The following is a 22,666-nucleotide window of genomic DNA, read 5'->3' on the forward strand; positions in this document are numbered from 1 at the left end:
AGTAATTATTTTGATTGCAATGACTCTGCAATAGTAATATTCAAAACATCTTTAAACAAAAAGGTGGTGGAACAACTGAAAGGTATCACCAGCAGAGACTTTAGGAATTTATTTTTGTAATATTTAGACTGTTCATCATTCCCATACATATGGTAAAATATTCACACAGCTTTGACTTTAAAAGAGAATAAACTTCTACCTTTCCTAGGAAGAAAACTGGGCACTTCTGACAAAATAATAGGTTCTTTTCTTTACCTCAACTATTTTGATCTTGAAAGCAAAAGGATTTTCTGCACCTAGGAGAGGAAGCAATATCTTGACACCAATAGGATTTTATTAGACAAATTAGTATAGCTATTTAAGAGTCAGGCCCTCTGGGTATATAAAGTTAGTACCATATTGGAATATTGATTTTTCATCTGTCATATATTTTATGGCTTGAATATATTTGCATATAATGCTCCAAATGAAATAACTATTACACTGCCAACTGTTGACATCACAAATTTGCTCTGAAACAGAATAAATGCAGAAGATCTATAAAGTCCAGGGGTGCATCAAACACAGCACAAACAACAAGGCCATTGCTTTATCTTGATGATAACACCTTTGAGCTACTTTTGCTAAAATCTCCTGCTGTGAAGTGAACAAAACATCTGTTTACCCATTTTTTTGGAATCTTAATTCAAAGAGTAATATTATTCTTAGATTCTCTCACAGCCTTTTCTGCTAATTCTATACTGACCTTAAAGACTTGACTTATGGTAAGGCTACTGGAGCTAAGAAATTCATAAACATTAAGGTTTTGGGAAATTTCTTGGAAATCTGTTTTAGAATTTAAGCAACTGATTATATTTTGTGCCTTTGGATAGTAGGCCTGTCTTTGCCAGAAGTCTAAATGAATCACAGAACAATAGAATTGCAGAATCATTTAGGTTGGAAAAGACCTTTAAAACCAGCATTGCCAAACCCTCCACTAAACCCCAAGTGTCACATCTACATATCCTTTAAATAGCTCCAAGGATGGGGACTCCATCACTTCTCTGGGCATTTCCAATGCCTGTTAACATTTTCAGTGAAACAATTTTTCTTCACAGCCAATCTAAACCTCTGGTGCAATTTGAGGCTATTTCATGCTGTCCTATCACTTGTTACTTGGGATAAGAGACTGACACCCACCTTGCTACAACCTCCTTTTCAGAAGTTGTAGAGAGTGGTAAGCTCTTCCCTGAGCCTTCTTTTTTTCCAGGATAAAGAACCTCAGCTCCCTCAGCCGCTCCTCACAAGATTTATAGTCCATACCCTTCACCAGCTCCATTGCCCTTCTCTGGACACACTCCAGGAGTCCAATGTCCTTCTAGCAGTGAGGGGCCCCAGAACTGGATGTAGGATTTGAGGTGTGGCCTCCCCAGTGCTGAGCACAGTGCACATAAAATCAGCAGCTACACTGCAGGATGATGAGTCACTCTTTGCTGCCAGATCTGGAGGAATATGGAGTACCCCACAGGGAACTATCAGAGAGAGGGACAGAACCTTACCCACTCTCATCACTCCTAAGGTGAGAGCTGTATTTAGGTTTTTAAACCACCACACTGTGGTGCAGTGGAGGAACAGTCACACACAGATGCTGGTCCCAGCAACAAGCAAAATTTGGTACACCACATACCAGACAGTCCTCTGCTCTCTGCCATAACCAGTGGATGGCAGTCAGCAGAGCCAGCTCCTAACTGAAGCGACTTCCAAACTGTGCAAACAAAGAAATGAGCAGTGTTGGTCAATACTGTCTACTCCAGCCTGTGCAGGCTGGGAAAGGATGTCTTAGCAATGTCAGAAATCTGTAGACAAGGAGGTTTTCTAATCCCCATGAACAAACCAAAGTAATTCTGATTATATGTTTCAGAAAACCAGAAAATTCAATTTCCCAAGAATATGAGGATGGAAGGAAGCAATCGGGAAGTGACTGGCATATATTTGTATGGAAATTGGAAATGCAGGCTTAATGTGAAGACATAAATAAAATAAAAAAAGGAAAAATTCATTACTCATTTTTGAGCTGAAGCATATCTATCTAAAAGAGATAGACATATTTTTCTACAAAACAAAACAGATGGAATACCACAGAATAAATAACACACACATAGATCCCCCCCAAAAAATACTAACTATATTAAAAAGTATATAAAAATATATATGAATTATATTTTAAAATGTATTCTATTATTGTTTCCTTCATTTGCATATCACTAGTGCTTTTTGAGTGGTCTAATGGTAAAGAGGAAATAAATTACTCAGTAGACTGTATTTAAGACAGTGGGCATGAAACTGTAAAGAGGAAAGAAAAAAACAAATACACAGAATATCGAAGATTTTACAATAAAAGTACTACACACCCAGACAATTCCTCTATACACACACACAAATGCACAAACTCTTATTTTCAGATGGACAGAGCTCTAGAACTGACTAAGTTCATGATGTAGCACTGAAGAGAGAGTATATGAAAAAGACATAGTGAGGTAAAACAGAATTCATTTAATACCTAGTTGCATAATAAAGAAAAGTGTGTAGCAAATTAAAAAAAAATATTCCATGAATGTAGCTGCACAAATAATTTCTGGTAAGATCATAAGGATGTTTTTTGATGTTCTGGGTACATTTCTATCTTTTTCTATTTTCCCTCTAACTTAAATTCTACTTAGGATCCAGCTGGGCATTGGATGAAATTAGTTCTGTGTATTGTGCATATGGGCATTATAAACCCTGATTAATCAAGGTCTATGAAGTAATGAGAGACCTACAGAGAAAGAAAACTTCAGAAATTAAATGCCATAGATGATCAGGGTAATTTTGTACTAATGTCCAACTGCTGCTGACAATTCCTCTGTGTATGCAGCAGGGATGAAAACGATCCCACCACCCCATGTTTCTAATGAAACAGCAAAATAGCTCTCACAATTTCACCTTTAGCTACAAAGCATATAGCATTGCAGTAAATAGAAATTTCCATTTCTTTGTTTTAGTTGTCATTTTTAAGCATGTGAATTTGTGAAATTGTTTTGGTGAAACCCTTCAAATGATCCTCTAATTATCTTCTCTTAAACTTTGTCTTTTTCTAAAATTAAGCATATTTCACTTCCTTGCTAATGACTTATAAATCAAGATTTTTGTAGAAACCTATTGTCATTCTCACATTTTTTGCATAATTGATGACTGAAGACTAACAATATAGCAAGGTCATTGAATGAAGATGAATATTTGGATAGCAATATTATTTGCAACCCAGTATTTTAAGTCAAATGCAGAAATACCTAGAAAACTGTCCTTCAAAGATATTTTAAAGTATTTTTGAACAAGTTGACATAGGCTACAATAAGTAATGAAGATTGTCTGAGACTATGAATGCAATGTACTTATTATAGCTAGGAATAAATGCAGGACTTTTCATATAAATAAAGTGAAAATTGCTTCAAAAGGAGATAAAAATCTCCCCCTTGCCAAACTATCTTTGTATTCAGTGTAAACAATTCCACATAAAAGTACCTTTTTTTTTTTCCTTATTGGTAGAATGATTCTGCATTTAGACCCATGAAGAAGGGTAGGAGTTCTACATTTATCATCAGAAAATTTCTATTTTTTTCCCTGTAAGACTTTCTGCTGATTTTGCTATTACTAAAGCTGTTGCTGACATGTACTCTGATAATTTTGTTCAAGATTTAGAGATGCTGCTGTGAGTAGGTGCAAAGTGATGACCTTGATCCAGTGATCTGCAACATTACATTTTGAACTGAAAAGATGGTGACTCAAGTGGAACGAATGTGACCTAAGGAGGTTACTGATGCAGATGCCAAGGAGACTATTTTGGTAAAGAAACAGCTATACAGAAAATGGGAGCACAGGGTAGCAGTTCATTACTCTATAATAAGACTGCTGGAAATTCCTTTAAGCACTCCAAAATCTGTAACACATACACAAAAAGAATCTTACAGGTTTTTTTTTGTGGAAACATGTTTTAAAATGTCAGAAGGATTTTCCATATACCGATATGAAATAAAAATAAGAGAACCATTGGGAATGTTTAGCCATTCTATATGAGCAGAATTCTCTAAAGCCAATACAAGTTTTTTCTACAATCTTTATATTTTTGTGCGTATCAGAACTGACAGCTTTTCAACAGTGATTTTAGGCAATATCTTTGATGTTATGCACTTTGTTTTATAGTATAGTGTTATGCGTTATTACATAAAATATTCATGGTTTATTTTGTAATTTTATGTAGTCTAAAATTCACAAAAGTTCCTTTTATTAATGATTTATGTCATTCATTATGATAGTCTACCTTTCCTCAGCAACACATTCACACCTCTGCTTTAAAAATAGTTCTGTTCCCACTGAAAATTGTGCAAATAATGTGTTAACAATTAAAAAAAAATTCTGCATGTGGACAAATGCAAATTCTGGGGGAACTACATATTCTGCAGGAGGGGTGTGCACCCACCGGAGCTCTCACCAGGGGGGAGCAGGTGATGGTGACCTACACAAGCTGTGAATCTGTGTTTGTATGTCTATGTACATGTATGTCTGTGACTAAAATACAGAGGGATTTGGTCAAGAAGAATGTTAAGAAATTTAAAGGTTATAAATTCATATTTTGCAAGTGTCTAGTATTGCAGTTTATATACTGCATTATTGATATTGATTCTAAACATATGGTTCATCTGATTGGGAGTTTGTTATGTACCATAACTAAATCAAAAAGCTTCTTTGATCATGATTTGGTTAAATAATCTGAACTGAGCAGTCTGGTGCTGCAACAGTACCAGTTTCCCATAAACCCCAGCCTTCCTTCATTATTTTTCATTCTAGATGTGGAGATGCTCATCCACACTGCTTAGCCCTTAACTCAGTTCCTGGGAGACTCTGTTTTGTTGCAATTACTTCCATCTAAGGTAAACCTGCTGCACAGGGTGCTATTCCTAACCATTATGGGAAGGATGCAGATAATGCTGATTGGATTCTATATGGTGCCATCTGTAGTTCAAAAAGGTAATTGTATTTATTTGGTGTTCCAGTTCAGAGTATTAAAATTAAGATGAAAGCTCTACTGATGATTACTTGGATGTTCTTGTGCTCAACAATAGAGACTTTTGGAGCATTTCCTAGAATTTGGCATGGCGATTTGTGAGATGGCTGGAGGTGGCTGAAGGTGCCAGATAAAGCTGGAAGACTACACTGGGAGATGCCACCATTTTTCAAGCCTTATCCTCACCAGCTGTTGAGAGTGGTTCCATATCTGAACTATTTACAGAACAAGATTCAGAATGTGTTGTAGTTTAATGCCAATATCTGTAGTGACAGTCATTAATGAAACTTTGGTGATCAAGAAAAAATAGAAAAAGATAAGGTTTCTGATAGCATAGAAATTCTCCAAGTTATCCATCTGCCAGGCATGTGTCTTGTCTAGCTCACACACAAAGTTTTTTGGTGGTTTTTTTTCTGTTTTCTTTTCTTTTTTTTTTTTTTTTTTTTTTTTTTTTTTTTTTTAATGGTCTTTTTGTGTATTTTAATAAATTATAAGATATCTGCACTGGAAATGTCAAACAACAGAGTAAGTTGCAGGGAAGTAATTAGGAGGAACAGAGGGCTGTTCTTAGGTTAATAATCCCCCTAACACACCCATGATGCACAACCCTCTTGTGCTGTCTGCATAATCCCATAGCTTGTACCAACAGGTGTGAATTGCAGGGCAATAGATTGATAAGGTGAAAGTGTGTGGGATGACAAAATTTTTCCCGTGTGTGATAACTTTGGCTCTTCTCTCACATTTGAAGCCATGGAGGCTTCAGAATAGCTCACTTCAGGATCTTCTTTTTTTTTTTTTTGAAAACTATAACTGAATCAGCAGTTTCAGAGATAAATACGCTGAAAAAAAAAGACAGAAATATAGTGATATAAAATAAGTACTGAAAAAGTACCAGATGGTGTTAGAATATGGGTTGATTTTTTTTTTTTTCTATTCTGAAACGGACTGCAAAATCAAAGTACTTAAACTGCTAATTTGCCTATGAGGCTGAATGTTTTGGAACATATTGAAAATCATAGGAGTGAAAAGAAGGAAGTAATCATGGTAATACTTATAAGAACTGGACGAGAATTTTAGTGTGATTTATACATTTAATTATCTCATTAGTGATTAGCCAGTGTATTTAATATTCCTCTGGTGAAGCAATTAGCCAAGCTCTACTTTTACTACAATTACATTAACATGTTGCAGAATCACAGAACAGTTGAGGTTGGAAGGGATCTCTGGAGGTCATCTCTTCTCTGGGCTGAGCAGTCCCAACCCTCTCAGCCTTTCTTCACAGGAGAGAGTCCTTTCATCACCTGTCTGAGATGCTGTTAAAGGACTGACCAGTGTTTCCAGTGAGATCTGACCAGAGTGAGGAAGATGGAAGCAATTTGATGACTGAAAAGAGAAGGGATAGAGGGGTATTTAAACCTCAAATAGGGGTATTTTGCCCATCTTTTTTTCCAATAATTATCCAGGAAAGGACTGTTTCCTTATTCTTGACATAGCCCCAATTCTCAAAGAGATGCACTGCGTTAGCAGCAAGGTAAGTAAAGTGATCTCTCATGGTACCACCTGCCAGGAAAGAAATCCTCTGGGAACATCTCTCACCTCTGCAGTAAGTATTGAGGCAAAGCTTTCTCGGTGCCTTCAAGAGAAACCAAAAGCAAATGAAAACAGGGAAAATAATCCCCTCATATCTTCTTCTTTAATAGCAGCACATGCTTTAAAATTCCTATGCAATGTCTGCCAGGGAGCAGACAGCTCCTCTGCTCCCTCAATCTGTTACCAGGAACCAAATCTGCATTTGAAATTTTGCTGTTTCCAAATATCTGAACAATTGTTAGGCAGTTGTTTGGGGCAAAATGATCCTAGGCACTTTTCTGCCAAGCTTCTGTCCAGCTAAGACTGGTTCCAGGGGCTGCTCCTATCAGGAACAGGCACAGGCACAGCACTTTGTGTTTCCCCATGTTGAACTTCATGAGGTTACTTCGTGTTGTTTCATTAATCATGGTTTCTCTCTCCAGAATGTTTTGTTGCTAGATAAAGATATATATATATTTCTTGAAACAGTTCATTTTGTTTTCTGTTTATTATTGCTGAGTCAAACTAAAAATCAGACTCTCTTTTAGTTTATCAAACATATATTCAATAATGAAATCTTGGGCAATAGTTAAAAGTATGAATTTATGCAAAAGATAAACTAATTCTCTCAAAATCCATTGCCTGGTTTTCTGTTTTAAAAAGTGGATTATTTTTTTTCTTTTTCTGTTTTTTTTTTTTTTTTTTCACTGCTAAATTACATCTTTTTTGTTTAAGGAACCTATAAGGAAAAGTAAGTTTCAATGCATATTTGCAATAGATCAAATAAAATAAAATTTTATTTATTCATTCTGCATAGCCTGCCTGCCATTTACTCTGGTATTTAAACTTGTAATGAAAAACCAGCATGATGATATTTCTCTGCTATCTTGATTACACGTACAAGAGTAAACTTCTCAGTGTTGTTGTTTATATATTCCATTATTATTTTAATTTTGAGTTTTCCAGAAAGCATGAGAACAAAAAAGAGAGTTGGTCATTGGTCCAATATTGACCTAAAGCTAATGAAATGTTAGTTATTCATTAGTGTATTTTAGATTTAAGGTAAATTGTTTTCCATTTCCAATGTCTTCCATTGCTAGCTAGAGAATGTCTGGGAAAACACTGGATTATGCCAATACATGTTTTCACGTTTAAAAAAAAAAACAATAATTTGGTCATTTTTTTGCAAAAATTCCAGAAAGTATAAGAAAGAATAGTAAAATATATTATATGGGACTGAGAAAACACAAACTCATAGACTCATTTTGGTTAGAAAAAATTGCCAACCCTTAACCCAGCACTGCTGAGCCAACCATGTCCCTCTGTGCCACATCTACATATTCTTCAAATACCTCCAGGGATGGAGACTCAATCACTTCCCTGGGCAGCCTGCTCCAATTCTTGACAACTCTTTCAGCAGAAAAATTTTTCCTAATATCCAATCAAAGCCTCCCCTGGTGAAATTTGGTGTCATTTTTCCTCATTGTATTGCTTGTTACTTAGGAAAAGACACTGACTCCAACCTTGCTACAAATTCCTTTCAGGTTGTGGTACAGAGTGATAACACCTCTCCAGAGCCTCCTTTTCTGCATCCTAAACAACCCCAGTACCTTTTGCTGCTCCTTCACATCTATCTCACAAAAATTACTCACTTCTGATACTTGAAAACACTGCAGGTGTTTGGCTGAGATAGAACTGCTACTTAAATAGAGCAGATGATATTTCAGAGAAAAACTATAGGTATCTAAATAAAAAGTGGTATACAGATAGCTGCTTGGAATGTCAGAGGCACAATTTATTTTGGCTTATTGTCCTCCTGAGGTATTTTAAGGCTATGACTGCATGATTCTTTAAGATAACAAATGTCTCCATGGAAAACACAGGTGAAAACAAATTAGCACCAAAGGCAGAAGAAACTCTCACAGAGGAGTAGTAATGACATATATGTGATATTATCAATAGAAAGAGTAGGATTGCAAATAGGATCATCAAGTCCTCACTTCTCAGCTCTTTTGTGAACATCTATTTATGTAATGGGCAACAACAGCATGTTTGTATTTTTTCCTGCTTGACAGGGCTGCTCCTGGAGTGCTGATAGATACACATACACAAGCATACTTACAAAGTATGCTTATTTATATAAAACTTTTGAAAAAGCACATCAGGGAGAAATATTCAGTAATAATCACTTTGGACTTTTCTTTCTTTTAAAGCAAAAGCCTCTATCTTCTTAAGTAGATTTTGCTGTTTGTGTAGTATACAAATACAGCACCCATGTTCTGAAAATTAAGCACAGTTACTGTACATTGTATATTTCAAATGAAAATGCAAGTAAAATGAAGATGTTTTCTCACAATAGTTTTGTGCATCAAATGGATAGATAATGAATGCTGTCAAACGTTTTATGTATGTGAAGACAAAGTGGTTTTTACAACCACAACAATTTTTACAACTTGTAAAATACCATAAAAAATCTTTATAGATTTCGCTATTTTTTAAATTTTTTTTTTTTTTACATTTTTTAAAAAATTCCCACTAAACTGAAGAGGAAGGAGGCAGATTCAAGTCACAGACAACTCAGACATATATCTCGAGAAGCTAGAAGAGTTACCAAAGAGGAAAAACATGATCTTTCCCTATTTTTGCCTTTTTTTTACACTATTTATAACAGGTTTTTGAAGATTTCTTTCAGCATTTAAAAAATATCCCTATATGAGAATGAAAAATATAAATAAAATAAATATTTAAATATTTATTTAAAATAAATAAAGTTTAAATCTGCTCCAAGAAATGTCTTGCTAGAAACAAAATAAAACAAAACAAAAAACAAAATAAAAACTAAAAAAAGCCTGGAAAAAGGACATCTCCAGAATTCAACAGAACAAGAGTAACTTAATGTAGCTATGCCAGATGGCATTCCTTTGGAATAATTATATATATGTAATAAACCACACTTGATAAACCGTATTTGTGAAGCAAAAAGAATTACTGCAATGATTTAAAATAGATTAAAGAAAAGGAAAAATATGCAACATGGTTGCATAAGGAAGAATGACTGGAGGCCTCAATTTTATATTTCAAAAGGTTAATTTTTTAATATTACTGGAGCAATAGCAAAGATCTTGCTGAAAGTATCTATACAACAATAAAAGAATGTTTATTATTGCTTGATACAGGTTAATGATAAACCCTACCTGTTTACCACCAGGGCACTTTTTGCAGCAGGTTTTATAACTAGTCATAAGATTAATGAAAAACACACATTTGGTATCAGTGCTTCAGTAAGTTGATTATCCCATCACTTTTTTTAATGACCTGCCACATTTTTAGGGAAGAGCTTCTTGCTCACGCAATTTTTCATTTCTTTTCCCCTTGTATTTATTTACACTGAGATTCAGTAAACAAATAACTAATCTAGCACTTTGAGGAGCTAGTCTAGGGCTATTCCAAAAGTAATATATACCAGTGGTTTTGGATCATGGTTACTGTAACACTTTTGTTTTCTTTTTCTGCAAGTTGTCATTGTCACTTAATAGTTAAGTGCTAACTAGTGGGACAGGCTAGAACACCTCAGGAGAAATTAATCAGCATTCTGACATCACTACAACACCACTTGACTATTGATACCAATCTCTGCTTGCTGCATATTTTCCTGCCCATAATTATCCACAGAATATATGCATCATTTTTTACCACTTGGGTTCTGCTCTATATTTGGGATTCCAGGATGGCTGCAGGAAGTCAGTTAATTATTTCTAAATGCTTAATCATTTCTAAAAATTGTTGTATGCCCACTTCTTGCAATTACTCATTTATTTCAGTCTATCGTCTTCCTCTATATGTGGACTTCTGCAGACTATTAGATGATTAAATACTGCTAAATTACAGAAGTGAGTGTGATGATATTAATGGGTAGAGTGAAGGGAACATTGTCAGCAGCACAAACCCACAACCTGTTAATGCATCCCATTCCATTAATGCAGACATACTGAGAAAATGTATTTCTTATGTGCGCCATTAAAATTAAAGTAATAAATAAGCAAAGGTGTGTGGAAACAAGTTTAAATTATTTTTTAAATTTTTAAATTATTTTTTCTTTGTCTAGGAAATTCAAATAACAAATTTATCTAACTTTGATACTTTCCATCTATTTGGAGCTATGCTGCATTAATTTCTCACACCAGGCAAAATTCCAGTTGTTGTCTTCTGGAGTTTAATTATCCCTTCATTTTTATGGAAAGGAAAATAATTATAGAAGAGATTTCAAAACAAACTTAGAATGCTAGGCTACTTTTTATGTGATGAGCCATATAACCTTCAAATGCTTTCATAATATTTGCACTTAGCCACTATTTTATATGCTAGTTAATATATTGCTAATTTGTCTAGCACATCCAATTATTTGCAACGGTTTCACATTTGGTAGCAAACATCAGGAAGTATTAAAAATACATCATTGTGAATTGCAGGCATCCATATCAGCCTTTCAGTGAAGAAAACTGTGGGTGAAAAAATAAACCACTAATTACTGAGGAGAGGTAACACAGTATCAGCATAATCTCCCAGCCCAGGTTTCTTTATGAACTTAGTGACTCTTCAAAGCAGGAAAACAGCACTCAGGTCTCCTGAATGGATGTGTGGAAACAAGACTCACTGGGCAAAAAAGCTAGTCAAGAACACAGCAGGATCACAAGAGGGATGAGCTGAACAGATGCAAGCTGAGGCAGCACAGCTGTAGAGCCTGGGTTACTGGGAATACAAATTGCATCAGCTGTAACACAGGCTCCTGCTATGCAGATGCTCCTCTGCCATACCCAGCCCATTCTCAAAGCAGTTTTTACCTGCTCTAAATGCATAAAAGTCCTGGCAGTTTTCAGCCAGAGATTGCATCAACAGAGGGCTGAACCTCTGTTGCTCCATGTTTTCTCCTGCTGCTACAGAAATGAACTTCTCTGCCTGATCTGAATCTGCAAAGAGGCTGTGTGTTGGTGTAGTAATGGTGCTATGCCTCCTGCTGTGGTCCTAAATATTTCTGTATTTTTATTGAGGAACAGATATTAATAGTAAATGAGAACAAATACAGCTGCACCCAAATTAGGTTTATTATTGGGTCATTTCCTACCTGAGTGCTTGTGGTAATAGTAATTTGTCCTGAGTAAGAGGAAATTTGTATTTCATCATCCAAAGACAATGTTCTGTGCACATCCATGCCTGACATTTAACTATATAATTGTTTATAAACATTAAAAAGACAAAAATACTCTGCAGCTATATGTATTGGTTATTTTCATCAACAATTTCTTATTGTCATGGAATGGTTGAACAGTTTTGAAAAGCTCATCTAGTCCTGACCCCTGAGCCATGACACAACACCTTTCACTAGACCACACTGCTCAAAGCCCATCCAGCCTGGCCTTGAACACTTCCAGGCATGGGACAACTTCTGTGGGAAACACGTGTCAGTGTCTCACCATCACTGCCAGTAACAAATTACTTCCTAATATCTGATCTAAACCTATGACCTCAGTTTAAAGTCGTTGCCTCTTGTCCTATAACTACACACCCTTGCAAAAACTTTGTCTCCAGCTTTCTTGTTGGCCCCTTCAGGTATTGGAAGGTGGATTATTACAAGGTGTCCCCTGAAGCCTTTTTTTTCTCTGTGCTGAACAGTCCCAGCTCTCTCAGCCTGCCTCCATGGAAGAGGTGCTCCAGCCCTCTGACCAACTGTGTGGCCCTCCTCTGACTCACTCCAGAAGCTCTGTGTCATTATGGGATCCCAGGTGGATGCAGTACTCCATGTGGGGCCTCAGGAAAGTGGGGTCAAAGGGCAGAATCACAGTCACAGAATAATCTGAGCTGGAGGGGACCCACAAGGATCATCAAGACCAACTCCTGGCACTGAACAGGACATCCCCAAGAGTCACACCACGTGCCTGAGAGCATTTTCCAAACATTTTTTTAACTCAGACAGACTTTGTGCTGTGACCACTTCCATGAGATGCCTCTTCCAGTGCCCAGTCACGCTCTGGGTGAAAAACCTTTTCCTGATATCTGATCTAAACCTCCCCTGACACAGCTTCATTCCATTAGCATGAAGCTGTTTCAACTTGCTTATCATACTTCTCTTGATGCCATCCATTTATTTTTCACACAGGCACCGATGTCATACATTCTAATCACTGGTAGAACTTGGTGGAAAAAGCATGCCATGGCATTTTGCAAACAATATTGCCACAGCTATTTAGTGAAACAACTGTAATAACAGCACCAAAAGAGTTGTGAAATACTGAAAATATAATTCTACACCACACTTTTTAAAAGTACAGTTTATTTTATATTAGGACTAATAGGTACTTCTGAAGGTATAGTCTTCAGTCTAAATATGGACATGAAAATTTAAATGCTGTGGAATTATTAGTGAATATTATCCCAAAAAAAAAGTCTTTTTGCGTATATAAGCTTGGAATATTAGCTAGCTTTTAGTTCAAATATTTTGTTTCATTCCATTCAAAAAATCAGTGGACTGAATTTACCAGAAATGAAAGCACAACCTATCACTATATCTCTTATTCCAAACAATAACAACAAAATGCTTTAATAAAATTTCAACTTCTTCCTAATTCACAGACAAATGGGGGCAATTTTACCTTCCTTTTTCTGTTGACAAACTAGCAAGATAGTTGAAGCTAGTTACCTTTTTTCTCTAGAAGACTTAAAGCTTTCTGCATTGGAAGACCCATGAATCATCCATAATACTTTAGACAGTTACTTAAAGATCAAATACACTGCAGATCAAACTACATTTTATCATAGGTTAAAAAAGTTTAGGGAAGTATTTGATTTATAAAGTAAAAGCAAATTCTAGAAATCTGTAACTAAGGTATATTACTATCATTCTATGTAATTTTTTTAAATTTCTTTCTGAAAATTATAATAATTGCAAACAAGGAATGAAGTTAAAACTCAATTTCTTTTCTCTAATTGCATTATGCTTTTCCTTAAATATCAGTAGATTTTCACTGGACCAAAATCTTGGCAATATTTCATGACTGATTTAGACATCTCCCCATCAATCTTGGAATATAAAGTTATTTCACCATTTTCTGATAAAGAAAATGTGAAGTACAACGCATAAAGCAACAAATGTCCTATAATACCTTTGTTGTTATCCATTCCTCCAACAGCATAAAGTGTTCCAACTGTAGATTTTCTGGGCTTAGTTCTTGGACTTTGCATGAGAGTTCTTCTTTCTGGTAAAAGATGATATTTCATGGCTTCCAGAATAAGCTTCTGGCATTCTAGGTCATCCTTAAAAAGTGCATGGTTTTCCAGGTCAGCCAATATCTGTGAATGACAATAAGTGAATCAAAAATCCTAGAAATTCCTAGAAAAGCAATACCATGCAATGAGAGACAAACACAAACAGATGCCACAAGTATATTTCTTCATTCTAGAACACAGTTTTGCAGGCCTATTTTTTCTGGGAACACAGAGAGAAAATTAAATAGTTAATTGATTGTTAAAGGATTTTTAAAGGCTTTTAAGCCTTGCACTAAGTCTTTCACCAGCCCTTAAGATTACAAAGACTTTGGAAAAAACAAAATATTCTCTTGTAGGCTGACTCATTTTTAATGGTTTCCAGCACAACACTGAAAGAACCCAGAAGGCATCTCTTTGCAGGAATATCTCTTATTTTTTAAAAACCAATACAATATCCCACCCCAAAACAAACAGTGCTCAGTGGATACAGGTAAAAGAATATTTTATTATGTCTCCATAGAAGAAGGCTGCAGGTTGTAAATGTTGTGTTTGATTCCCTTGACTGTATCTATCAGCTTTTGTGATGTTGTAAATTACCATGAAAGTTTTCAAGATCCCATTGAATTACACAATCTGGATTAACCCAATAACTGACCCAGCTTTGAGCAGGAATTGGACTGTAGAACTCCTGAGGTCTACTCCCACCTGAATGCTTCTGTGATCTCACTGATGTCAGGCCAGATGAGTGCAATATCTGCCAGACCCGTGCAGATATCTCAGATAACCTGAGGCATCCAAATTAGAGCAAGACTTAAATGCATATAACAGCATATCTGCACAGTGCAGTAAATTTCGAGAAATAGAACATCTATCTGGGAGATCAAATAATATTCAGAGAAACAGCTAAAGGCCAGGAAGCAGGGGAATGTCATTCCTGGAGTCTGTCTTCCCACAGACATACATACATACACAAACATATGCAAATTGTTTTGCAGTTGCCAAAAGACAGGAAGCCAGATCCCTTTTAAGAACTCTCAGCTATTTCATCTGTACTTCAATGGCTGCAAAAGTTTGAAAGTCCTTTGTCAATCTGTCAGCCTTTGGCAGATAACACGTTTTCTGTGACACCTAAAATATTAACAGCTGGCACATGTAGACAGTCGTTGTCTGCTTCTGATTTTAGGCATCACTCATGAAATGAGTCTATGGTTCAAAGGAAGGCAATATGTGTTACAGCTCCCAGTGTCAACAGGCTGGGGGATCGACAGATAAAGACCAGCCCTGCCCAGAAGGGTTTGTGGGTGCTGGTGGGTGAGAGGCTGGACATGACCCAGCCATGGGCACTCCCAGCCCAGAAACCAAAGGTGTCCTGGGCTGCATCCAGAGCAGCGTGGGCAGCAGGGCAGGGAGGGGATTCTGCCCCTCTGCTCTGCTCTGTGAGACCCACCTGCAGTGCTGGTGATCTTCAAGGTTCCTGACAGCCCAAAGCACTCCATGATTCTATGGTTCTATGAGTCTTTGATTCTGCAATTCTGTCATAAAGATTTCTGTGTATTTGTGTGTGCCTGTTCTGGTTATTATTCAATTAATATTGCTAAATAAGAATATTAAAAGTATGCTTATAAAGAAGGGTGGTAGGCATATTTTGTAACATTAGGTTAATGTTTATCTCTTAATCTTAAGTTTTTCCTATATTCTCTTTGTGATTTTTTTTTTTTTTTTTCCTTTACAGTGTTCAGCACACTGCTCGGTAGACTAGAAAAATCAAAGAGCTGAAGACAAATCATGTCCAGATTTTAGGCAAGATGATTTCATATGATTTAACACACATTTAGGACTAGGGTACATTTAGAACCAGGGTACTCTGTCAATATTAACTAAACAGAATACAGGCACAAGAGAGCTAAGAAATCAAATTACCAGTTTTGTCTGAACAAATTTATCATAGAGTTTCTAATGCTTAATGGAATTAATGAAATTGATGACAAAAGTTTTTATGGCAAGCTTATTATATCAGTAAGGATAAAAGTCCAACAATAATATTCGTGGTTTCTTTTAGACCACTACTCCTTTACCCAGAAATGCTTAGGCTCTTAAAGCAAATATTTATCTGTGAAATCTTTCAACTAAGTTGCCAGGTGTTCCAAATAAAAAAGAAATAATCTGTGAACAATAAGAACACTGTTCTGTCCCAAAATTCTGAGACTTAATTCATCAACTATAGACAAAAGCTGAATCTCTTTTACTTTCAAGTTAGAAATTCACCTTAAAAATTAATAGAAAATGGGAAAAAAACCCAGAAAAAAAAACAGAAATAAAAATTTTAAAGCAGACAGAAACATTTGTTCATGCTCTTTAGAAAATAAATTATTCATTCCTCCTATCAACTTGCTTAGAATGTGGGCTAACTTGTGATAAATACAGCATTTCTGAATCTCCTAAAGGCTAGAAGTGTTGAATAACAAAACAAAAAAATTTAAATTGAAGCTACTATTTAGAATCCAGAAGTTATATAAAGCTGTTTCATGTTGTCTAAATTTCACTTAACTATGGAGCAGAAAAACTTTGAAGCAGATATCTTTCCTGATTATGTCAAAACAATCAATATATTTTTATTAAATCAGGATGCACTTGATCAGGAAATTCAGTTAATAAGGATGTTTCCCTGGAAACCATATTATGTTCAGCTTGTTCTTCCATGTCTATGACATACTTCATTAAGAGAGAATTGTATCTAATATTAGATGAATATTGCTGGGCTTTGTAACATGGAAATTCACAGAGCTGCAGCTTCTCAAGACTACAATATCAGTGCTACACCAGCATAGTCAACTTTACCACTTCTAGAACTTCTCAGACTAGCAATATCCTGAGAGTCACTTTGTGCCATCATGTTTCTCATTTTTCCCAGTTAAAACTCCCAAAAAGTCCTTTCTTAGATGTATTTCCAAATGACTTTCAGCATCATTCTGCAGAGAGCAGGCACGTTTCAACTCGGGATGCACATTCAGTTTGAGATGTGGAGTGTAAAGCACTCAAGCACTGCTAAAAGGAAAGTCAAGCCTAATGACAAAAAAGGAGTAGTTGTGGGTTCAGTGACCCACAGTGACACCACAGGACTGCACTGAGTGCTGCCTGCCTTGCTCTCACCCTCAGCTCCCTCCTTCCTTCCTTGATGAGCAGCTCTGCGTTTGCTGCTTCCTGACAGATCCCTCCCAGCCTCACCCTTACCCCAGTTATGGTTCTGGGGATCTGAATACTTGATTTGAATGACATTAAGCAAAGTTGCACACATTCCACATAAACGACCATTTGAGAGATGGAACCAGTCCCTTTGTACCCTGTGTCATCTAGGATGAAGTTCAGCCACTACTAGGGAAAAAGGCGATACCACCCACCTGGAAAGAAAAAGACCACTTCTTTCCTTTAATCCACTCTTGGAAGAGACTACAAGGCAATGGAAGAAGGAAAGAGCTGCCTCACCAAATATTTCACAGTGATCTTATACTTCTGAAGAGGCACAGAACACGCCCCTGGTTATTTAGATTGAGTTCTTTATCTTGTGAAAAGTGTAATGTGTGACAATATTCACTCATTCAGAATGAACTAGGCTCAGATTCTGCCTTGATATGTGCCTCAGACACAGTAATTACCCAAAAGGGAAGATGATGAAGCACCATTGGATTCTTACCACTAAAAAGAAGAACCTGTGTATTTCCTTCAGGATAAATATCAGGGCCATAAAAGTGAACAAAGTGAGAAAGTACTCCCTGCATGCCAAAAGTAAATACTAAGCACATGTAAAAGTTTTAATCTGGAATCCAAGAGATGGATGTTTCCAAAAGAGGGACAGCATCATTCCAAATTATGCATTATGTGGTCTGTGTCTGTTCATGAGTGTTTATTATGATTTAGAATCTTAAACAGTCCTTAACAACATAGAATTATTCTGTACATCACTGATTAAGATTAAATTTCATACCCAGACACATTAATTTTTTCATAGGCAGAAAGCAACTTCCAGTTCTCTAAAAATTATCCCAGTATCTAGATGCATTCTCCCTCTGAAAAGCTCTAAAGAGTTCTGTGCCCTTAGAAACACACATGCCAATGTCATACAGAGCAGAGGATTAAAATTATCTTAATAGTATTAATAATTATAATAGAAGAACAAAAAGTTAAAAGTCCTTTAAATGCATTATGAATAAATGAAATGTGGATTTTCATGGCACATTTCATTTTTTGGAAGTCCACAAGTTGCTTCCTTGATCTAAAATATATCCCAAGTTGCTTGACAACCTTGAGTCAGAGAATCACATTACCATATGAAACAAAAATCTGAAGAATTAATGACCTGAAGTTTGCATTTTTAATGTTTTTCAAGAGAGAAGTTTGATTAGCCATCATTGTCCTTTTGTGAGTCTTCTTCCATGTACAGATTTGTTGCAGCTGGTTGTTGTTGATCACAGTAATGCTGCTGCCAGGAAAGAATAGACTTCTGAAATGTAAGGTCATGATTGCTCTTTGTACAGGTTAAAATGAAAAGCAAATAAAGGGTTTATATGAGATTCTGGAAAGAATAAAAATACTGCTTTGAAACTTTCTACAAAAATAGTTTTCAGTATATTTTCAAAGTCTTAAAATACTCAAGCTACTGTAGTTAGGAAATGCTGAGTTTCTATGGACAAACCTCCAATTTGAATAATTTTTTATCTTTTGTCTAAATTTTGTCTAAAGCTGGTAAGGTTCATGATTCCTACATCAAAATATTACCATATGAATACAAGTATTCCTATTGATTATTGTGGTGAAAGGAATAAATTGTTTGATATTTTGTATTTTCTGACCATAAGACAGTTGAAGGAAATGCCTATAATACTATTGCAACTGTAAATTTCAACTTAATTAATTGCTATTCTGATTAAAACTTTATATAAATTTACCCATTTTAAGAAATATCAGCCAGGCTATTTATGTTTCACCACAAATATGAAAGAAAAAAAGTCCCCCAAGAAGTGCTACTTCTTTTTTTTATAAAAGGAATAAACTCTGAGCTACTTCTGTTGGATAGCACTTCTCTTGGTATAAAGACTATTGTTTAATGTATTTAAACTTCTTGGTTAAAACTGTTGAATTTATGGGATAAGCATAAAAGTCACCTGAGTAATTTTTTTTAGGTTTGTTTTTTTGTGGTGTTTTTTTTTTTGTTTGTTTGGTTTTTTTTGTTTTTTGTTTTTTTTTTTTTTTTTTTTTTTTGTTTTGTTTTTTTTGTTTTTTTTTTTGTTTTTTGTTTTTTGTTTTATGTTTTTTTGTTTCATTGTGAGACACTGGAACACATTTCCTAGTTTCTGCTATTTCAGTTGAAAACTTACAGCACATTTTCTTTTTTGCTGGTCTTGGCTGGGAGAGAGTTATATTTCTTCACAACTGTGTTTTGAATTTGTGCTGAAAACAGTGTTGGTAACACAGAGATGTTTTTGCTATTGCTGGGCAGGGCTTACTCAGGATGAAGGACTTTTCTACCTCTCACCCCACACCTTGCACAAGAAACTGGGAGGAAACACAGCTCGGATAGCTGACTGCAACTGACCAAAGGGATCTTCCAGATCATAGGGTGTTTCATGCTCAGCATAAAAATTTAAGGGAAGGAAGAATGATGGGACTCTGGGAGTGATGGTGTCTGTCTTTCCAAATCACTGTTGCATGTAGTGGAGGCCTGCTGTCCTGGAGATGGCTGAACACCTGCTTGGTGTAAAACTCCTTGCACTGATCATGAACAGGCTTTTGCGTTACCTATTAAGCTGTCTTTACCTCAAACCATGAGTTTACTCACTTTTACTCTTCTGATTTTCCTGCCCATCCCACCAAGGGTGGGAGGTAAGCAAACAGCTGTGTGAGCTGAGGTGCTGGCTGGGGTTAAACCACAATACCAGCTTTCCCAATCTCAAACACCCATACTGCATATTGCATCCAAACTACAGCTTTTTGTGTGAAGGTGCTCACATGCTTTTAAAAGTGTCTGAAATCATATCAGAATCCAATATTGTCCAATACTAGGGATTAGTTCCAAATTAGCTTTCTTCCTTTGCTCAAGGAAAAATGAAAGATAATGATGAAATTAATCACAGGTACCGGGCAATAAAATTAAAGTAGAGCTTGCTTCTTTCAATATAATTTTAATTTTTGCTATTAAGCAAATATTCAGCTTAACATTTATTCTTGAAAAGAACAGATTTTAGTAAGAGATCATTATGGCTTTCTTGACAATGCAAGGTATTAATTTACACTCTTACATTAGAATATTATTAGTAATATTATTAACTATTCAGATAAATAAGGTAAAAAAAAATAAAGTAAAATCAGTAAGGTATTTCAATCATCAGTAATACTTTCAAATAAGGAAAAAATATACAGCAAATCTTATTTTTATACAGACTAAATTAAGTATTCATGAAAAAATCTTAAGAGAATGGGAATGAGAAGAGCAGCATGTTTGCACTGTTTATGTCAGAAAATATTTGCGACTATTTATTAGGCACTATTACAATGTTTAAGAATTATACTCAGAGAACAAGAAAAAATTTAAAAATTTTAAAAGTTCATATTAAAATTTTGAGTAGTCATCATAAAAAGATATCAGAAATTATGGATTAATTTAAAAATTGCAACAGTTTTGTAAACAATAAAACCCCTTAGTTTTTCATAACAGAAGGTACAACATCAAGAATTCTGTACTTGTGAATTTACTACAAATACATTTATCACTCCTTCTTTCTTTTAAATTACTATATCTTGAAAGAAAACTGCACTGCAGTAATAAAATTATTTTCTGTCAATTTTTGCACTCTGAGGTATTATCAATAGTGCCATTTATTTTACAGGTCCTGATTTGCAAGTAGATTTTATATAAAGAAAATGAAAACACTTAAACATTCCCTCAGTCTCCCCTTTAGGCTTTAAACGAGGAAAAAATTATAAGAGTTGTTAACTTTTTTGTGTCTTCTAAATATAGAAAACAGAAGGTCTCAAACTGATCCTTTACGTAGCTGAAGTTTCAACTTCATTTCTAAATCCCATTTTATCCATATGAACCTTTGCAATATTACTAAAAGACCTTTTTGTTTTGCTAGGAATTAAATGTATTGAGCTAAATCCAACATAAACATCTGCTTTACTCACTTGACTTGTAATCAGGAGCCTTATATTGAATTTATTTTTTTAAAAGTTTATTTCTAACATATTATTTGAGGTTTTGCTAGCTTTTAAAACAATAATTTCAATATTTTGTCCTAGAAATAAAATAATGAAAAATATCTTCAATTAATAATACCTCAAATTTAGCACATCTCATTCTTTTTTCAGCTCATTGAACATTCTGGATCTGTATTAAATTCTTTTTTTCTAATTCATGTTTAATTAATGATTTTAGTAAAGTTTTTTTAGTTCAGAGATTTCCAGGCATTTTTTCTGTAGTAAGACAAATATTCAGTATATGAAATTCAGTATTTGTGTTGCTTACAGTCTAAATTATTCATGATGTGTTAGTCAAGCCAGCTGCTCAAGCAACTCAGGAAGAAAGACTATACTAAATCCCTGAGATTTCTGTATTCTCAGACAAAGATTATTTTCTCCTCAGCAATAAGATGTAGCAGACTTAAGGATCTTTAAGGAACTCTAGACCAGTTCTTCCTTGAAACATACAGCTAATCATTTCTATTATAAATAATCTACATTAGGATTTACTGCTTAGACAGCTTAGACACAGACTGAAAGTCTGTGATCTCTGTATGCATGCAGGTGATAACATATTGCAAATAGATCAGTCACACAGTAGTAATAATGATTAGTCTCAGACTGTAAGTTTGGCAAAAAAATCTAATTTTGTCTTCTGTCTGAAATCTGAATTCTGGCATCTACTGATCTTGCATTTTTGATGACCATAGTCACTGGCAGAGGAAATGTGTTCAGGATTTAATTGATTTGTAACTCCTTTTCCCCAACACATTAAAATTATTTCATTTTTTATTTTCAAAAGAAATTTTAAACTGTCTTTCTACCCTTCAGTTATAACCAAGTCCTCTCTATTCCTCCCCCACATCAGGGTACAAAATCTAAACCAAAAAAATTAATATAGCATAGCTGGAGTTTCTTTTCCTTATCATTAGATTACCCTAAAGAATTTATTAGAGAACAATCAACCACACATATTCCCTGAGGCTCTATATTTGATACAGAAATAAAGAAACTGACTTCCCCTCCACCTTCCTCTCAAATAAACTAAACAATGGAATTGGAACATTCATTGGTAGCATCTGTGGCAAGTGAATAAACTGTGGCATTGAAATCACTTTCACAACATTAATTCTTTTCCAAGGCTTATGATTTAACAAACCTATTTATTATAATTTTCAGTATTCTTTTCTATAAGTAAACCCATGTTATCTTTTATGACACTGTTAAAATTTTAACTTAATTTGTAAATATGCCCACGCTTTTTTGGCACACATACTGGCTCTTATTGAACTCCTTGTACAACCAGGTCTATCTTTGAAACTGGTCTAATTTGATCAATTGACTTACCAACTGGATGTATTATTTTATCAATTTGTGTATTTTATAGAGAGGCTGAAATTAGGAGGGCAAAATCGAAAATGCAAGCTTACTACATAATTATACTGATACACAGATCTACATTTTACTTCATAATGGTGGGCTCATTCTCCAGAAAATGAAGTAAAATATCTTTGTTTCAAGATA

The 22,666-nt window shown here is 35.1% G+C and overlaps 1 protein-coding gene across 1 annotated transcript in view; it reads right to left on the reverse strand.

Annotated features, from left to right (window-relative positions):
- The window catches only part of KLHL1 (kelch like family member 1), a 166,824-nt gene that overhangs the window by 26,429 nt on the left and 117,729 nt on the right, over nucleotides 1-22,666 (reverse strand). Inside the window, exon 6 of the mRNA XM_056491802.1 lies at nucleotides 13,807-13,993. Within this exon, the coding sequence (XP_056347777.1) occupies nucleotides 13,807-13,993 (187 nt within the window). The remainder of the gene's footprint in view (nucleotides 1-13,806; nucleotides 13,994-22,666) is intronic.

This window comes from Oenanthe melanoleuca, chromosome 1, assembly GCF_029582105.1.
Source record: "Oenanthe melanoleuca isolate GR-GAL-2019-014 chromosome 1, OMel1.0, whole genome shotgun sequence".
NCBI classification, from domain to species: domain Eukaryota; kingdom Metazoa; phylum Chordata; class Aves; order Passeriformes; family Muscicapidae; genus Oenanthe; species Oenanthe melanoleuca.